We start from the raw sequence: 19,756 nt of genomic DNA, 5'->3' as shown, positions 1-19,756 counted from the left end.
AGTAAAATGTATTGTGAATTGTGCGCGCTCGGACGGATAACGTAAGCTTCGTGCATTATATCTCAACATCGCACTCTTGTGACTTAAGGTGCGTGCTTTATAGAAATATAATGAACTCGTTCTGACCAATCACGGCGCGCGCACTTCTCTGAACATTTTATAATAGCTACAAAAAAAAAAATAATAAAAACATTAAAAAATGTTGAACTTCCCATTTTACTGTATTTTTCCACTCGATCTTCATAACAGAGGCATTTGTAGACATTTACTGAGTGCCCAGACGCATAACGTAAACCTCTCTGTTTCGAAAAGGATTGAATTAACTCGACGACAAAGACAAACAAAGGATATTTTTTAGATATCCATTTATACAACTTTTACTGTCAATTTGCTTGCTGAATCATGCAGTGCATGTGTCCTGTTTAGTTACAACTGTCTTTCTAACTGAGCGTTGATTAACAAATAGAGAGCCTTGACTGTGTTTTGTTCTGTTGCAAAGCACGCAAGAAGCGGTTCGAGCACAAAAGTGTAGGGAGAAACACTCGACTACGTCTCGTGTTTCTCCGCACTTCTTGATTGCTCCAACCGCTTCCTAAGTTCTCTTCGTTATACTCTACGTTAAGCGTTCAATCAATGGAAAAGTTCAAACTGACTCTGTCATGATCAGGGCCTGGAAAACTTTCAACTCGTCACTCGATATATTGCTAGTAATTGATATTCATTGCGTAAAAAAATGTGTTGTTTTAGAAGGATTTTCAGCCCTATACTAAAAGCCGCAACTGCACTCGTGTAAAACTACGATAACTTTTATGTATGTTTGATATCGCCATCGGCTGTTAACAAGTCACTTAACCTCCGAGCCACTCTGCAGATTGTGATTTTTTTTTCACTAGTATTCATTTAAAAAGTCGGCGACTTTTCTTGCCAGTAAAAGCCTGCGCTGTTTATATAATAGATTGAAATAATGCATGGCTACTGGTAGATCTCGCGTTCAACTCGATATCTCAGGAGTAAGGGCTGCGACCGAGCTAGATATCGAGTTGAACTTGGGAAGAGAAATTCCATATCTACGCGCGCCCAATATTGTTCTCTTTGAACATTTATTCTTATTTCTTTTGAATGCATATTTTGAGTATTGCTTTGTATAAATGATGGTTTTGTGTCAGTGTTTATGATACTCTGTGAGGATAGTTAGCGTGTATCGAGGTATGCATCCCTTTTTCAAGTTTTTCCTTGGTGTTGTTGATGAAGTTGGTGATGTTGACTTTGTTTATTACTGTATGTACAGTTTTCGCTCGTCACTGCACTAAGATGTACCCCATGGCTTTAATGAACTGCGAACCATTATCAAGACCGCTTTTGTCTGCAACGATTCCACACGGGTTGTTGTCATCATATGGCCCTCCTGTACCAAACCCGATTCTGGTATCAACATCATCGCAGTTATTTGCATTGTTGGTGACAAAACCGATCCTTGCTCTAGCAGCCTTAAATTCCCAAAAAGATTTCAGTGAGTAAATATTGAATCCCTCTCTGTTACAGTAAATCTGGGAGGAGGCCTTTGGACCAATCAGGGACCTCCATGTGTCACGACTCAAAGAAGTCGGGCGGTATTGTCCATCAGCGATCAGTGAGTATAGAGAGTCGGCCTCCATATTGATGACAATGAACCTGAGCTGTTGGTCGATCTTCATAGCGAGACAGATCTTAGAGAAGGATGTGTTCCAGTAGGTCGGTAACCTGGTCTCCATTGTGTCAAACCCTGTCTCTCCTCCAGGAAGATTGTATTCTATCTTGTTGCTCCAATAATGGGAATCGTAATGAAAAGTTCGCTGATCGGGAATAAAAGAAAATTATTGTTTAAGAGACAAAAAAGATGAAAAATCAGTCGCACATAACGGACAACTCTTGTTGCTCCAATAATTGTTCCAATAGTTAAAATAGCCATGTTAAAGGGTAACTGACGGCTAAAAGGTCACTTTTTCATAATACTATCTAATTACCTCAGGTAACATATTAAAACAGACACACGGTACTTCGAACGCCTCTTTGTGCCTTTTTTCATTCGGAAAACTGTCCTAAATGCAGCTTCGTGAGTCCTCCACAATAAAGGCCTCGAATGTGATCGTGTGACCTGATACGTCACACGTGTGGACACTAAGCAAAGTATACATGGCGGATAGTACTTCGAGTGAGAGCAGCTCGATTTCGGGGTCTAATCATTCGGATTTTGGGGCCTCGATGGGAATTGAAAATAATAAAAGGGCTTATGAGCCTGTTGGTTAAATCAGGCCCTCGCGATTTGAACCGCTTAAACGAACCGAAAATAGAGCGCAAGAATCAGAGGTGGACCAAGAGCCCGGGCGCTGCGGCCGCCTCAATCAACAAAGCGACGCATGGGGAATGCATTACGCTTGTAAAAAAAGTATCTGAAAATCAGTCTCCTATTAAGTATAGGAGACATAAAGTAAAGAAAACCAAATGTGCAGACTCTTGAATTCCATGGGAGCGAAGTGCTTTTACGCTACACGCGCGCACCTTTCGAGGTCTGTGAAAATATAAAAAAATACACGCTGGTAAAGGTGCATTAGACGGATTCGTTTTTGAGAGTAGTCTCCAAATTCTACACGTTTCAACACGTTTGTATCGGTTTTAAGTTTCCTTCCATTGAATTAGGCGCACGATTAAAGATTTCTCGGCTTTTATTGTGAAACACAATGCGACAAAATATAGCATTCGCACATGTAGAATTGAACATCCTCTTAATATTAACTTATTGTAAAATTAGTTTTCCCCTTTGCGGTCTTTTTACCTGGTTTACAGCCTAAAATTTAAGTAATCTCTCACGTTTTTGACAGTTACAGGGCTGATAACAGGTAATTTTTGGTGAAAACAATCAAACAACTTGGGTTCTCTATTTCTTCTATTTAACATCGTGATAGAAATTGCTACTGTGCTGATTTTTTTTATTACAAGGTGTTAGTGTGGAAACTGCCAATCAATGTGGAGGGAGGAAGAAAGACATCTGCTCTCAAGAGGAAGATGTTGTGAAAAATAAAATTTGGAGGCTGTTACAGTGGAACAGCTGCAAGCAGAACTAGATGCATAGTGCAGCAGCCAGGAATTGGAGACGCTTTAATAGAAGGAACTGCGGAATTCTTTAATACTGGCTTAGAGCTAAATCCACTTATTTTTTCACCGATTCCTTGGTAGTTGTCAGCTGAGAAATCGTCGCGACAAATGTGACCCGAACCTGATATCCAACTATTAGGTTCTCTTTTTGTTCGAACAAATGCAATCCACTGTCGCTGCACACTTTCACCATCTGGAAACAGGCGAGGGCTAACCCCGTCTGCACTTGTTTTGTTACGGAATATCACTAGACAGCGCTTCCCCGGTTTTCGTTTTCTTCGCTCGAAATCCTTTTGCTTTCCGTTCATATTATTAATGTCAAAGCCGCCAGAAGTGGAACAGTTTGGATAACTTGAGCGTGAAAATATATATTTTGTAAGGTTCAGGTCGTAATTTGAAAAACACTTCGTGCTTGTAAAAAAGGTTGTGGTTATTCATCGTGGTGAATAACAATAAAAACTAAGTTTTTTCGTTTGTCTCACGATGTAGTCACGTGTGATGTAGATCGCGACGTTTCGACTGCATACTGCTAGTCTTCTTCAGGCGATGAGGTCGACTGGTCATGCAGGATCTTATAAGCATGATGTTCTGCTGTGATTAATTGTTTTTCAACAGCTCTGATTGGTGCATTTCGATCCTTACTGTTTCACTCAGTGACTTGCTCACTCGGCGGTCCGCTGTCGCACGGCTCTCCTGTTGTTGTGTTTTTTGATCGTGGGCATCCGCTCCGCTGGAATTTCTATTCCACTATTCCTATTGATGCTGCTAGTCTTATATGAATTGCCTCTTTGACTCTGCGCGTGTAGTAATAAGGGTCACGATCAATAAAATTTACTTTGCTCCCGAGTGGCTTGTGTTCGGTGTTGTGAGCATGTTCTAAAACGGCGGAGGTCTCGGTCCGCGCGAGTCGGATGTCTCGATCGTGCTCCTTTATTCTGTCTTGCATAGGTCTTACATTCTCTCTGATGTACACCTTGCTGCATTCACAGGGAATCCTGTTAATGCGGCAATCTTTTGGTCGGAATCTTTTGATCGTGCTAACTGAGATCTTAGCGTGGTCACCGACTTGAAAACAGCGTGTACGCCTTATTGTTCTAAGGTCGGTTTACAGCGTGTTTCTGACATTATTCACTTCCAGTGGAAGTCAAACTTAGGCACAAGAATATGCTATATATGCTGTTCAATGTTAGTTGTAATCATCCCTGAAGAAGGCTGAGCTAGATACGAAACGCGTCGGAAAAAATAAACAAAAAGTTACGACAGCAAGAAGGCTTCCTTTGCGCTGCTCACCAGCCTTCGTTAAAACACATTGCGCTTATTTCACGCTCGCTCCAGAACCGGTGGGCTTGATGAAACAGTGATATACACCGAGCAAAATCTTTCGATAAACGCTTTTTGATTTGGAATAAAACATATTTCTATGGGTAACGGACTCTATGATGGTCAAGAGGAAAATTCATTTTTTTTAACCACTGAATGGCATGGCATGCAGTTTACCTGTGGCCCTGAATACAGATACGGGATCTGTCACCTTTCGATTATTCAACCTTTTTAGATAAAGTATTGTATTCCTTACTTCGTATTCAATAGTCTCTAAATGGAGGCTTGAAACAAAACGGAACAAATCTTTTTTTTTTTTTTTTCCGCTCGCGAATTACGGTGTCAGCTGGACAGCGAGGCCGAAGTTGTTACTTTCATATCTTAACATGACCTTTTTCACTGTCTTACTTACATGTGATGTACCACATCACGCGACCTGAATTGGAACGTTTTCAAAATGGCCGTTGATTAAGCGTTAAAAAATTTGTCGAAAATTTGTTTTTTTTAATTTCATTTAAGATTTTTTAACCTTGGAGGAATGTATTAGGGTAGAGAAAAAAGGGGGAAAATTTGCCGTCAGTTACCCTTTAACTGAACTACCATACAATAATCTGGAATAGCTTGAAACCTCCAACATTACCCTTGGCTTGAAGGAGACCGCAATGATGATTGCAATGAGGTTTGAAAACGCAAGCATGTTGGTGTGCGCGTCAACAAGGAAAATCATGGCTAACATTGGTTGCGAACTATTAAAAAAGGAAGTCAAATCATGATCTCCAAAAATAGAGCTTAAAAACTTTGAAGATGCACAAACAATAAAACATTTTTTTTAGAAAATCTGTTCTTGTTACCCAAGCAAGAAATAAAAATATAAAGAGTAAAGGAATAAATACCTTACTGCCATCAGCAACCATCATAACAAGGGTCCATGTTCCATTTCCACATTCAACATCTCCCACCAGACAATAAACGGAAGTCGGTATTGAGCCGATGTGGAGTGTAACAACGCCACTCCCGCTTAGTCTATCAAAGTAAATAAAAGATAGAAGGCAGTTTAAATAAATCAACTAAGTCTTTAGTAGCCAAATAAAAAACGTATAGCATCAGAATTAACTTTGAGAATAATGAAGTATATTCCTTTAATATTTGTGATTCTTGTTACAAGATTAAGTTAACTATTAAATTCCTAATATTGCTCTTACATTTTTCTTTCATAAGCTTCTTTGCAGCTTGAGATCGTAACTACGAAAAAAGAAGTCACAAGTACTGTAAACGATGTCAAAGATAAATTGATCATGGAGGAAAGTTATTACGCTCATACGTATTTTTATTTCAACTTTACGTAAATTTAAAACATGTGAAATTATACTACACTAAAAATGCAACAGAGCTGAAACTGCAGTTACGCTTTCCAATATCTGAAAATACATCATTGGGGTTTCGTAGCTGGTACTATTATTAGTTACACCATTGTGTTTCGTTAAAAATCAAATTTACAACTAAGTTTTTGAGGGGAAATCGGGTATTCACAGAATAGTTTACAATACTGCCATTCTTCAATCCTTACTCTTTGTACATCGATACGGGTCTCAGAGAGGACCCCAGCTACCTTTTAAGTCTGTTGAATGGCAATGAATTTGCCGACTTAAAATGAAGCTTACCGAACTTTTTTTACATATGGAAATGATGTGTTTTTTCAATGTTGGTGCAAATAAATCATCTCAAGCTGTCTCATAGAATTCTTAATTAAGTCTTTACAGGGCCGATTGACCCAACCTAAGTTTCTGCAGCAGGATGGGATTCAAGCCAAACGAAGTGTTATCCGCGAGTGTTCTTCCAGGAGTCCCTGTTACCTCCCCGATAAAATTTTTTACTGGATGGAAATGGGCCTTCAAGAGTACGCAACCTCAATAAGAACACCGCAAAATTAACCGGCTAGGGGTCGTGTGCAAAGCTCTCTAGTAGGACACGAAAGAAACTATGGCTCTCTTGATATGATTATGACAGGATGGAAACCGCGCGCATCGCAGTTACCTCCTGCTGTCCCCTCATAAAAAGAATTTATGCGGGACAACGGAAGGTACTAACAGTGCACGCCGTTTTCTTCCTGTCATGATTTACATTAAGTGACTCAGGAATTTCCTCGTCTGTTCCGGCGGCTAAAGTGATGGGTGACCCTTTTCCGATTTATAAAGAAACACTATCACCTATGAAAGTTATAATATATACAGCCAAACTCACCTTTGCAAGTTCGTCCATCTCCGAAATATCCAAGTTTGCATGTGCAGTTGTACGATCCCTTGGTATTGTTGCAGAAGGCATCAGTGCTGCAGGAGTGTTTTCCTGTAGAACACTCGTCGAAATCTTAATATGCATGTCATTAATCAAGGTTGTAGATAGCATTAAATTTAACTTAAAAGCAACATACTAATAACATGGATTTTGTCTGTCCATAAGGATCTTTATTTATCCTGTGATATTTTACTGTATCACATTTGCTAGTTTATCCATTTCCAAAATATTAAGGTTTACAATCTCATTCGTATCTTTATATATAGGTTAAACTGTTTTTAATCAAACCAGTATATTTCGAAGATAATCAAACTTATAGTTGGGGGAACTGCCCATCCTTCCCTCCTTCAATCCATCCACCTTGATAGGAATCATAGTAGAAACGCCAGTTACCGTATAGTGGTGGGAGCTAGCAAAAAATTTGCTGACTTGAAATGATGCTCTCCAAACTGCTTTATGGGCATGTTATCTTTATTTAAATTTTGCAAAACTATATATTTCCAAAATGTAAATGTAAAAGGATGCATTGATTAGAAAAAGAAAGATACAAGAAATGTATCCACATTGAGGATGGCCCACGAGGAATCTAGAGACAACAATGCGAAATGTATTGAAAGAAACAGACAAAAAGTTACCCATGAAATATTATCAAAAACCTACCTTCGTTAGTCATATCACAGTAAATCATTACTGCCCTTTCATTTCCAGTTAAATCCAGCCAGTACCTGCTGCTGATGGCGTCTTTACCTTCACTTGCCTTTATTTCATGACATGACGACGCTGGTAGTTCAGGGATAGAACCCAAAGGAGCTGCAGTAACAAAACCTCTCTTTTTTATTCATTTCATTTATTCATTTTTGCGACTTTTAATTGGGAAGACGAATCAAGGAATGACCAAAGATGGATACGATTGAAACGGGTGGCAAAAGCAGAGAATATATTAAAATAATTCTTATTACTAACCTCTGCCGTTCAATCGTCGGACATAAGACCATTTAGGGGCTGAAATGAAATTATCTGGTCTTGCCTCCTTGGTGCGGTTATTCAGTTCACATATTTTGAATTCTCTATTATAGTTATAGCTTTGGCACGAGATCTCTCGTCCACATTTGACATCGCAGAGATGAGGAGCTTCCACTGACCACCGTATGAAGACAGAACGCTTAAGAGCCATGCCCTGTATGTTCCATTCTGTCCTGCATTGATCATTTGCCGTAACTAGTTCCATTGCAGAGGCGAAAAGGAGGATTCTTAAATGAAGAAATGTCCACAGCATACTTCTTTTAAAGTACTTCGTCTGGATATTTTGAAAAATAAGAAAAAGTCAAACAGACAGATAGATACATACCTATCTGTATTGAAGCTCCCTGAATGGGTCTTCAGCATCAATATAAATGGTTAAAAGAAATAAAACTAAAATTAAAGAATATAAATCTATAGCTACAGCTAAATATTTATGTCAAAAGAATAAAGTTTCAGCTAATGAAGTCAACCTAATAGCGCTTAGTAAATTGACGCTTAAATTTCTTGGGACACTTCAAACTCTTAAGATTGTTGCTTAATGAGTTCCACAGTTTCGCTCCTCTATAAGCAAAAGACCAGTTGAAAGGCGTTCCCCAAAATAAGCCGGCATTTACTTCAAAGTTCAAGAAAATGTGAAAGATTTTGTTTTGCTTTGTTTTTTGTTTTTTTCTTCTTCTTTTGAAGCAAGAAAAATGTTTAAGAAACAAATATACTTTAGGGAGACTTATTGAAAATTACACTTGATCTCGGGATAAAGCTGCGTGCAAATAGCTCCAGGGAAAAGTTTAATTTTAAGCATTCCCGAAACGCAGCACGATGGTGTTCCAAAGGAAAAGAAAATATAAACCAAGACTACACAATAATAATGATGACACGCTACATCTTTCTTCCTTCTTTTTTGCTACAGAGTAGTTGCCAAACGGCAAGAAAACGTTCTAATGTACTTTTTGTCTCACTTTAAATTAATTTCCTAAATTTCTTTTATTTGCCTGTTGCCGAGGTCGCCAAATCACCCAGTCTCCAAGATAAGTGGCCTCAGTTGCCGCAACATGTTTTATCTCAAGAATAAAACAATCTATTAAGCTATCCAAAAGATGCACTGTCGCGTGTGGTTAACAATTCAATTTGGTCTAAAAACCCCTTTGACTGTGAGATCAGTTTTGTTCAGACGTTCTTTTATCCGACTAGGAATAAAGAAATAAATGAAGAATCTATGGTTAAGCAAACTCATTAAAATAAAGTTGTTCCATAGGTCTCTTTTTATTTTATTTTTCTTATTTTCATCTCTTTTTATTTTATTTTTCTTATTTTCATCTCTTTTTATTTTATCATTTCTAATCAAGACACTCACATCACAAATGCAAGACCAAGACCATATTTTACAGGTCATGAAAGAAGCGTCGTCAATCCTGGCAATTCTCAGTAAGAACAATACTTACCTTGTGGGATTTCACCGCAAACAGATCTGAGATATAGCTAAGACAGGGCTCAAAGTCAGGTGGATTCAATCCTTCGACGTGACTCTTTTTCAAAACAACTTACTTGCTGTCTACGGTTCTTTGTCAATTTTTTATAAAATAGCGATCATTTTATTGTATTTTTTCCGGAGATTCATTCCGACCACAACGACACAGACCAATAGCGTCCACTGATTACTAAAAAGTCTCTGATAAAGCAGCTGGAAGATATCAAATCCCTTTATGTAATCCATTAGAAGATAACAAACTTTGTTTGCAGAAGTGGAAGGGAATGTAATTGATTCTCGTGGTAAAAGCACTCATATTCCATATTAATTAATTTTTCTTCTAAGCGTTGTAAAATTAACAAATAAATAGGGGCACGTTGTGAGCGAAATAACGCACCAAATGTTGTCTTTGGGTAGCCTTCTTGGGAAACTGTTTGACCACTTTGAAAATTGACGTATTTTATGAGTGAGAATCATAGTAAGTTGTAACCTAAACACCTGAAAAACCTCTTTTCATGCTTAAATTGTGCATGAGTAAAAACACAAACAATTATTATGCATCTCTAGTCTCTTGATTAAGTAATTAATTTTATCATTTTTCTCAATAAAATCTACTGGTACAGAATTGTACTTAAATGTGGAGTAAGAAAGAGGGAGGCGGAGAGAAGAGGAGATGTGGAGAGAACAGGACAAAGAAAAGGTAAATCGAAAATCTACAGCTTTCGAAATTAAGGGTGTGAGTCGGGATTAGAAAGCACCCCAAGTAGGCGTAGAGTGTAGCGATCGGATAACATTTCATTTGATTTTATTACAATTACGATTTAAATTTACGTTGAAATCATCGGCGATTTTTTGTTTTAGAGAAGCTTTAAATGCATTATTACAACACGTTTCGATTTAAGGTGTAATAAATCCTTTCGATCCCATCAAATAAAACTTGTAATTATAAGCAATCAGGCGATGGGAAGTAAGAAGAAAAGCCGACTTAATTAATGAATGAAAATAAATGAATCGACAATCCCCGAATAACAATCGTAGAGCGCGTTGGCGCTAACTCTTAAGATGGAAAAATGCGTCGAAAAAACAACCATAGTCGTAATTTTCAATTTACAAAATTCTCATTCATTGACTTTGTTCTCATCGACAGAAGAAGTCTTTCAGGTAAACGACCAAAATCGGCCAATGGCAAATCTTCTAGTTGTCGATTTTCATTCTCATTCGAAAGAAATGCCAACACCAAAGCCACTGAAGTTTGAAGCTCACAGTCTGTCAGCGATACGGATTTTTTAGTGTTTTAGCCGCCATAATTCGATAAAGCTCAGACAAACAACTTGTATTGAGAATCGTGAAGACTTTGTCGTTCATTTATCAACCTGACCGAGTGACGCCAAAGGCGAGTGCAGCATGTCAGCGGCTGGTTAGCTATATCAACCACGTGAAAAATACGATATTTTTTAACGTATGTTGTTTCGGCTCTTCTCAGGGCCGGAAATCCCTGTATAACACCGCAGTTTATGTGATAAAATCCATTATCTTGTAATACCACCTCCCCCCCTTTCGCCTTTCTGGTTTCGAGTTCAAGTTCTAGTTGGACTTGAGTAAGACCTCGAGTTAGGTCGGCTCAAGTTGAACTTCGAGTTGAATTTCTTAATCATTATTCCTCCCTAACGACTCCCTGATCAGACTCCCGAAAACTCAGACCCTGCTTTCCATCTTTATACGACTTCAAATTTAGTATGCTCAACGATCTAAAACGCCAGTTCTAGTACGGCTACTATTGACATTTTTTTTTCTTGAGAATTAGCTTTGGTCTTTTATTATAGAAAAAACGAGGTTTAAACGATTAACATGTGCTCCGAACTTTTAGCGGGAACCGAAAAAAATACACCATCCATCAGCAAAAACAATAGCAAAAGTGTAGAGGATTGAAATTAAGTAGTAAACGAGATGACTTTGTATAAAAAAAGAAAAGTGTGAGTGTTTTTAAAAAGTCAGGGAATCATAACACGCACGATCCGAGCCCTGACTATCCAATATGGTTCGCCGCAAAGAAAGATCTGTGTTAAAGGAATATTTATACGTGACTTATTTTTCCTTTATTCCGTTTACCGGCTGGCGTGCCTCTCCATCACGCAATATTCCATAGCACTTATTATTTAACAATATTATTATTATTTTAAAGAAGAATTATATGAATTAACTGAAGAATGCTAAAAAAATTAAAATAAAGTATAAGTTGGTAATATTTCGAAGATACAGCGTACTATTGGCTATAAAACTCATTGCCCTCTCCAAACTTTGCTTGTTCATCCCCAAAAGCCAGTTCTTTCTCCTCGCTCTTCTGATCACCCACTTCAAGTTCATTCGGCCTCAGCCGCCAGTTATGCTCAAAAGACTAGCTTTCTACGCCCCAACACTTTGGAAAAATTTGCACCTACACTGATTTATAAAACGTTCTGCAACTTTGGCCATTTTTAATAAATATAACTGACGTTTCGATAACCTGGGCGGAAGTCATCTTCAGAGTCAAGTGAATAGTTGTTGTTAGTCGAATGTTCTTAGTCCGGCTTGTATGAACTGATTGGTCAGTTTTGCCATGATGTTATTGGCTGTAAGACCCAAGTGGCGTAGGTCGGTCGTGATTGGTCAGTCTCGATCCGTTAGTAAAGTTAGGTCGTTCTGTTCGCTTCGTTTGTAATGTTAATGTCGTGGATGAGTCGTTTGTATGGTGCCGGTAGTGGTTGACACCTGTTGAGGGGAGTCTGTTCCAAGTTACCTTTCCAGGGTAACAAACTCCCTTCACCCAATTAGAATCATACATAATCTCCTAACAAAATTATCTTGCTTCTGATTGTATAGAAGTGGACATAGAAATACTTCATAATCGCTTAATTCTTCTAATTTTTTATTTTTTCTTGCTAACATATATAAAATTCATCACAATTACATATCATGAGCACCGAGAGAAAATGAGTTTTGGTGAATTCATGTATGATAGTTATGATTTATTCTTTTCGCTTTTTGTTAAGAATTCAATTAATGAAAACGTTAAAACCTGCCTCTTTTAGGGCCTACAAAAAAATTTTATTCTGTTGACTCGTAACTCGAGTAACTGCTAGCTATCGGTATGTACATCTGCTAGTCTCATCATGATCCACTTATTTCCAGTAAGTGCATCTTCTGAATATTACTTGGCACAAATGAAAGTGTTATATAAGTTTGTTTGATAATCTGTACAGATAACTAGTATGTATTGATGTATGCCTTCATATTTTGGTTAGCACTGTTGTTTTTGTAAGTGAAGGTAGTGATAAGGATGTTTTTCATTACTCAGTGCACGTGCACTTTTTGCCTATTACTGTACCAAGATGTATCCCATGGCTTTAATGAACTTCGAACCATTATCAAGACCGCCTTTGTATGCAACGATTCCACACGTGTTGTTGTCATCATGTGGCCCTCCTGTACCAAACCCGATTCTGGTATCAACATCATTACAGTTATCTGCATTGTTGGTGACAAAACCGATCCTTGCCTTAGCAGCCTTAAACTCCCAAAAAGCTGTCAATGGGTAAAGATTGAACCCCTCTCTGTTACAGTAGATCTGCGAGGAGGCCTTTGGACCAATCAGAGACCTCCATGTCTCACGACCCAAAACTGTCGAGCGGTATTTTCCGTCAGCGATCAATGAGTACAGAGAGTCGGCTTCCATATTAATAACGATGAATCTGAGCTCTTGGTCGATCTTCATACCGAGACAGATCTTGGAGAATGATGTGCTCCAGTAGGTTGGTAACTTGGTCTCCACTGTGTCAAACCCTGTCTCTCCTCCAGGAAGATTGTATTCTATCTTGTTTCTCCAATAATCGGAATCGTAATGGAAAGTTCGCTGACCGGGAATAGACGCAATTTTCATTAAATAGAAATAAAAGAAGATAAAATCGTTCACACTCAACGACCAATAAGAGAACTCGATGGACACAACTGTCTTAAATGAAATCTGAAGGCTGAGAGGGTAGCAGGAGTTTTATCTCCTTGAAAAGCAATTATTAATAAAAAAAAAAAAACGGGTATTTTTAACGATTCATTGAACAGTAAGGCTCAAGGTCGCGTCATAGTTGCCTATTCACAATGTAGATAAGTCATCTATCCGAAATGATTTATAACTAGTTATATTACGACTTTTTAGCCGTTCAAAATAGTTGAAATTATTATAGCCACTTTGACTGAACTACCGCAAAGCAACTTTAAATGGCTAGCAACCTCCAATATCACCTTGAGCTTGAAGGAGACCACAAATATGTTGCAATGAGGTATGAAACGCAAACATGTTGGTGTCATATTGAGCTTAAAATTTTTGGAGATGCACAAACAATAACACAAATCTTTTAATAATTTCCTTTGATACCCAAGCTAAAAATAGAAATCAAAAGAGTAAAGGATTAAATACCTTACTGCCATCAGTCTTCATAACAAGGGTCCATGTTCCATTTCCACATTCTACATCCCCCACTTGACAGAAAACGGAAGTTGGTTTTGAGCCAATGTAGAGCGTAACAACGCCACTCCCGCTTATTCTATCAAAGATAAAATAGCGGTTCAAATTCAATGGATCAAAAAATTCTTGCCAGTTTGATATACTACTTTTAAGATAGGGTCTTTAGTTGCAATATAAAGTGAAAGTAAAAACTGCAACAGAATTGAATTTGAGAAAAATAACGTTCTTTTCTTTAATTTTTTTCAACTCTCGCTCCAAGATTAAGTTAAGCTTTCACTTCCTGATATAGCACTTACATTTTGCTCTCATAAGCTTCCTTGCAGCTTGAGATCGTAGCTACAAAAAAAAGAAGTCACGGAAGCTGTCAAACAATATTACAGATTTCGCGATAACTGAGGAAAGTTATCATGCTCATATGTAGTTTTACTTTAACTCGAAGTAAATTGGAACTGATTGTTCTAGTACAGTCGGAAAAAAATTTCCTGAGCGAAAAAACAGTGTCTAGTTATCCATAAATTCAGCTTTACAACTTCGTTATTCTTCGTCACGTAAGTACACAGCCTCAGTAACCTGCCCATTTTAATTATTGGAGGAATTCTGCTGATATATTTTAAGAATTGTATTACTGACAGAGTTATCCAAGTCAATTAACAAAACCTTGGGATTTAATTACCATAGACAAGAGAATATCAACTGGCATGAATTTGCAACTGAGGCAGAGTAATTTCTTTAGGATTTACTTGAGGGGTGCGTTCTATTAATATCATAATTCATTTTTTTTTATTCAGAAATTTTCTCCAAATCTCTGATAAACCTATGAGTGACATTAGACTGATTTATAATGGTAATTAAACTGAGTGAAGTGCAATTTGGGCGCAGCGCACGTTCGATTTGAAATCACAAGTACGTTACATCCATTTTGAAATTGCTCAAATACAGGACTTGGTCCTGTGCAGTACTGAACCGGTTTGAAATTTGATTCATCCATTTATTGGGGGGGGGGGGGGAAATAACAGTTTTGGAAACAAAAGTTGCAAAATTTGCCACGATACTCTTTTTCTTTCATTTTCCTGCAATTTGATTGTTTTCTTTAAAAAAGCCTTGAAATCTGATTGGTAGTTTTGTTTTTAGTGTGGCCTTCTCGTTGGCTGGAAAAAAGATCCGATTTAAAGCAAAAAATGATGCGATTCGTTAATAAATCGCATCAATTAGAGCCAATCAGATTACAGGGACCACCAGTGATTTCAAAATGGGTGTAATAAACACCATCTAGCATCTTTTTAAATGGATATAAATAAATCGATATAACCAAACTCACCTTTGCAAGTTCTTCCGTCTCCAAAATAACCATATTTACATGAACAGTTGTACGATCCCCCGGTATTATTGCACACAGCATCAACACTGCAGTTGTGTGCTCCTGAAGCACACTCGTCGATATCTAAATATACATAATATTAATTCATCGTGTTACGTTGTTGGTAGCGTTATTTTACCTCATAAAAAATATGTCGATATAAAAAGAACTTAGCAGTCCATAGAGCTCTTTATTAAACAACTGAAATTTTATTGCAGTACCTTTGCAAGTCCGTCCGTCTCCAGAATAACCAGGTTTACATCCACATTTGTACGATCCCTTCACGTTGCTGCACACGCCATCAGCACTGCAGCTGTGCTTTCGTATGGCACATTCGTCAATATCTGAAAGTAAATTAATTTGATGTTTCATAGTTGAAACTGTTATCAATCCGAACATTGTGTTTCAATGAAGATCGGCTTACACTTAAGATCTTAAAGAGGAGAAAATGCGTATTCTGAAAATAATTCACGTTTACCTTCGTCGCAAGTCAAACCTTTGTATCCAACTGAACACATACACCGGTAACCTTTATCAGTAAAACCGCTTTGACATTTGGCATTGTTCTTGCAAGGATTTGTGATACAAGCACTCTGCCGTGAAGAAAGCGATGAAAATGATAAAAACACTATTCGTATACCTGATATAATGTGATAATATACAAAACAACAATAATGAAAATGGTAACACTATGATAATGACAGTAATATGAATATGATGATGATGATGATGATGATGACGATGACAATGCTGATGATGATAATGATAATATCCTCGGAGCTATGTAATTTGAGATCCGCATGGAGTTGTTAAGAAAGACATCCATAGATTCCAAAATGCAGATAATAGCACGTTAGACCAATTTAGCCTGTTTGTTCCTTTCAGGTCTCAAGGCAATTCCCAGCTTTATCTTCTGTAAATTCTGCTTACATATGAACGTAAATAAGAGTAATATTTAAAAGAAGCAGCTCTCTGATGCTATTCTCTCCCTGATCAACAAAATTTATAAGCTAGAATGGTCTAGATATCACCCGCAACCTGATATTGTCGACTCATAAAGGTTATTCTTGTCAAAATTAAGTACTAAAGTACCGGGCAAAAACTTGGAATTGCAGCAAAAGCCAACTAAAGCAACAAGGTAAAAGAAAGAAGAAAAGATATAGTTGCAAGTCGTTACTTTTGTTCACTAGACCATCAGTTAATTAAGAGTTGAATTGGCACTTGCCTCTGCACCTCCAAAAATGTAACTTTGATCCTCAACCAGGTCGTCTTTGTTTCCCTCGTGAGTAGCATTATTCAGTTCACATGTATACTTTCCATCATCTGCACGTGGTTGTTTTCCAAGATTATAACTGACACAGTATGGCTCCATGTAACAAAGTATCCCACAAAAGTCTCTCTCACTGACGTCTTCAACTCGAATCACGTGGTTTTTTAAGCGTTGACCATCAAATGCTTTAGCGGGCTTGAATACCAAAGAGCGGCATTGTCCTGGGTCAAAGTGATTTAGAAAATTAAAGTGACGTGGGCATCCTCATTCCACCATCGTAAAACTTATTATGACTACGTTATGGTCTAGACAAAAACGAGCCATCGATCTCATTCCGTTGAGTTGTAAAAAAAGCGCCAGTAAGTTTAACATTTTGATCTACTAGCTGTTTTTTTTTTAATCAGGGTTGATTCAAGAGATTATAAACTGTTGACTCGATTTGTGCCGAGCTCTTTGCCCGACACTTAATTACCATTTCGCCTTTACGAACTACATCACAGAAACATAAAACATTCTCTTTATTTTCATACTACCTTATGTGCATTCAACTCTTATTTTCACCGGTGACTTGCTAATGAATGACGTGAGGCAACGTTGAAACGTTGTCAAAATATTTAAATTTTTTTTTTTTTTAAAAAACAGAGCTTTATATATTCTAATAATGTTCAAGCGTTAAAAAACGAATCACCTTGAAACACTTTTTGTGACTGAAGCCATACAATATTTGTTGATGTCACGGAATTTTTTCTTAACCAGGCCGGCAGATGTAAAATTTTTAAAAAAACAACAAAACGTCTCAGATTGTTTTTGAGCGTGTAGTTTAAGAAAATGAGCCTAACCCCCATTAAGCAGAATCGAATTCCAATCCAAGAAGTCAGTAATAGAAAGTCTCGTGTGAACAACAAGGAAAAGAATGATAGAAAATTTTAAGCTCGGTCAGCAAACAAAGAGATGGGTTATTCCCTTTGCTTGGAGGTCACAGTTTTATAATTCTGATTAAAAGTGGAAGGGTGAAGCTCTTAGAGGTGTCAGCTTTCCAATAACAAGAAAATAGTGGGAGTCAATACTCTACAAAATATTTGTTCTACGTCGTTCTCGATTATGCTTCGTGTTTTTTGAAGGAAACGACTTCGACATTTTGAAAGATTCACGCTGAGTTATGGTTAGTGAAATTCTTCTTCTGCTTCTTTTGTTTTTTTTGTTTTTTGTTTTTTCTTGTTTTTGTCTTTTCTGACTTGGTTTCTTTTTTTTTTTTTTTTTTTTTTTGACGGACGGCAGTATGAGATCTAATCCCAAGTTTTCTTTTTAGCCTCGGAGTTCCAAGGGCACTTGATAGCTCGATCATGATTCGGAAAACGTTACCGGTATAACATTTTTTATGATTTTACGGAGGAAACCACACTATGCTTAGCTCTAACTCTTACCCCAAATCAGCCGAGTTCACTTGTGTCTATACATGGGGAGATTTTACACTCATTTTGCAATCAATCACCCGAGATAGTTTGAAAAATTGCTGTCAACAAACTCTACTCTTACCGTCCTCGCCAGAACGTACCATATGTAGAACTGAGATTGTTGAATTCAATTCAAGGTTTTAGTTAAAGTTGAAAGTTCGTGAGAAAGAGTGAATGCAACTGATGAATTCTTCTCCACATAACATTATGACGATGAGCTAATTCGAAAGAACTTAATATCTTTCTCCTTAGGTAAAAGAGAAGTGAAAGGAAGATAACTGATTTGGGTTGTTCCTTTAGGGCTGTCCTCAAAAAAGTTCAAGAAAAATAGCTAATTTTTAGAACTTTGAATATACCTCAATAATTTCTTATTTAAGAATCTTTTTTGAGTAAATGCCCTAAATTTCGGATTGAAATGCACAAGCTTAGAATCTACTTCCAGTTCGTCGCGAGACCAAAACTGATATAAAAACTTGCTACTTGCATCGCATCCTTCATTGCATCACCTTCCAAATCATGACACGTAACAAGATGAAATAGTCGGGGTGGGTCAAATTAAAGTTACTAACCTTCTGAAGAGAGGACACTATTCAGTGCGGAACAAAAAAATAGTAAAATGCAACGGATGCAAAAAGAATACATGACACGACGCCACTGCAAGCAGAACATTAAATCTTTCAATGCTGAAAGCCTCTTAACGGTAAATGCAACAAACTGGATCTTATGTCATTGTGAATTAACTGAGTTTATTTTGGCTCAAGATGGAGGAGCGGCCAGGTGTCTTTCTCCTGTGTCATAAATTCTTAATGATAAAAAAAGAAAAAAAAATTGAAAACTTACTCTTGAAATTAAAATTGCTGGGTTGAACAAGATATTTAGGTTCATTTCCGCTACTCAAGTTTAGAATGTCAAAAAACATACGGAGTGGTTTAATTTGAATACATGTTTGCTGTAGATTTCTTTTAATCTGAACGATTTTTGACAGACTTGGCTCTCGCCTACTTATTGTTTACACAATGAATAAAAACGTTGATTACCCTCACTGTTATAGCTATTCCATTCATGCCGACTTGCTGCGAGGTAATGAAGTATTCAAAGAAGTTATTCATAACGTGCGAAGACTAATTTCTATGAAAATCAACATTTCTAACTGCTCCATGTTTGTCTGAAGTATGCTACTGATAAAGGAAGAAGAGGATTCTGGCTTTTGTCATTTTCCAGTCTTATTTCTTTATGGAGATTAAGTTGTCACGTTAGAAACAAGTCTCAAAAGCTGCCAAGTGACGTCAAGGGGAAAGCCTATTACACTTTTATCCTTAAAACAGGTGATAATGAAGCTAATCATGATACCAATTATCATAACAATGAAAAATACGAGGAAAATAATACATAGACTTTTTTTCCCTCTGAAATATGCTATTTGTGCCTTTTTTCTTCTTTGAAAATGATTTGACAAAACAAAATTTTAGCTTTACGGTAAATGGTGCGACCTTGGATTATGACATGGACTGTTGTCGGTAGTGACTACTCCTACAGTCATTGCTAAAGTCAAAAGTCCTTCTCAGGAATACGCTCATCTGGACGATCAAACTACACCATCACATTATCAGCTTTAAAGAAAAGTAGAAACAAAGCCACTGATGATAAAAAGAAACAATAACAATGAAAATGAAGATTAAGAAAACAAAATTTTAACCTACCTTTTTCACTAAACTTTCCCTCCAGATCTTCACAGAAAAATTTAAAAGCATATACGGAGTGCATCGACTGAACGCAAACTCCACCGCTTTGACATGTCTTGAAATAATAAGACGACTAATAAAACAAGCAGAGAAAATTTTTGTGAGATAATTTAAGGCGAAACGGTACCTGACCATACAAACAATTCCTTACCCTAATGAAATAATGATGTGAACTTTTGTTTTGTTTGTACTCCATGGGCTTG

The 19,756-nt window shown here is 37.3% G+C and overlaps 2 protein-coding genes across 2 annotated transcripts; both read right to left on the bottom strand.

Annotated features, from left to right (window-relative positions):
• Positions 1-1,298: 1,298 nt before the first annotated feature.
• LOC131792407 (uncharacterized) lies at positions 1,299-9,329 on the bottom strand. Its single transcript, XM_066169815.1, has 7 exons — positions 9,207-9,329; positions 7,708-8,041; positions 7,405-7,554; positions 6,694-6,816; positions 5,655-5,694; positions 5,346-5,475; positions 1,299-1,832 (listed from the first exon to the last, which is right to left on the bottom strand). The coding sequence occupies exons 2-7, from the start codon at positions 8,018-8,020 to the stop codon at positions 1,299-1,301; spliced, it is 1,290 nt and encodes a 429-aa protein (XP_066025912.1). The 5' UTR covers positions 8,021-8,041; positions 9,207-9,329.
• Positions 9,330-12,190: 2,861 nt separating this feature from the next.
• Positions 12,191-19,756, bottom strand: LOC131792413 (uncharacterized). Its single transcript, XM_066169802.1, has 9 exons — positions 19,705-19,756; positions 19,512-19,626; positions 16,313-16,578; positions 15,566-15,680; positions 15,309-15,431; positions 15,049-15,171; positions 14,027-14,066; positions 13,683-13,809; positions 12,191-13,121 (listed from the first exon to the last, which is right to left on the bottom strand). The coding sequence occupies exons 1-9, from the start codon at positions 19,747-19,749 to the stop codon at positions 12,588-12,590; spliced, it is 1,488 nt and encodes a 495-aa protein (XP_066025899.1). The 5' UTR covers positions 19,750-19,756; the 3' UTR covers positions 12,191-12,587.

Source organism: Pocillopora verrucosa, chromosome 7, assembly GCF_036669915.1.
Source record: "Pocillopora verrucosa isolate sample1 chromosome 7, ASM3666991v2, whole genome shotgun sequence".
Taxonomy (NCBI): domain Eukaryota; kingdom Metazoa; phylum Cnidaria; class Anthozoa; order Scleractinia; family Pocilloporidae; genus Pocillopora; species Pocillopora verrucosa.
This window is presented reverse-complemented; position numbering and strand designations above follow the sequence as displayed.

What these genes read in the sequence shown, in the direction of transcription:
- LOC131792407 (XM_066169815.1), bottom strand. Translation starts at nt 8,020, where the DNA reads ATGCTGTGGACATTTCTTCATTTAAGAATCCTCCTTTTCGCCTCTGCA. An exon ending in CCGACGATTGAACGGCAGAG is followed by an intron (nt 7,555 to 7,707) that starts GTTAGTAATAAG and finishes TTGTTACTGCAG; the next exon opens with CTCCTTTGGGTTCTATCCCT. An exon ending in GAAGCTTATGAAAGAAAAAT is followed by an intron (nt 5,476 to 5,654) that starts GTAAGAGCAATA and finishes TTACTTTGATAG; the next exon opens with ACTAAGCGGGAGTGGCGTTG.
- LOC131792413 (XM_066169802.1), bottom strand. Translation starts at nt 19,749, where the DNA reads ATGGAGTACAAACAAAACAAAAGTTCACATCATTATTTCATTAGG. An exon ending in CACATCATTATTTCATTAGG is followed by an intron (nt 19,627 to 19,704) that starts GTAAGGAATTGT and finishes TTGTTTTATTAG; the next exon opens with TCGTCTTATTATTTCAAGAC. An exon ending in ACATTTTTGGAGGTGCAGAG is followed by an intron (nt 15,681 to 16,312) that starts GCAAGTGCCAAT and finishes TCTTCACGGCAG; the next exon opens with AGTGCTTGTATCACAAATCC.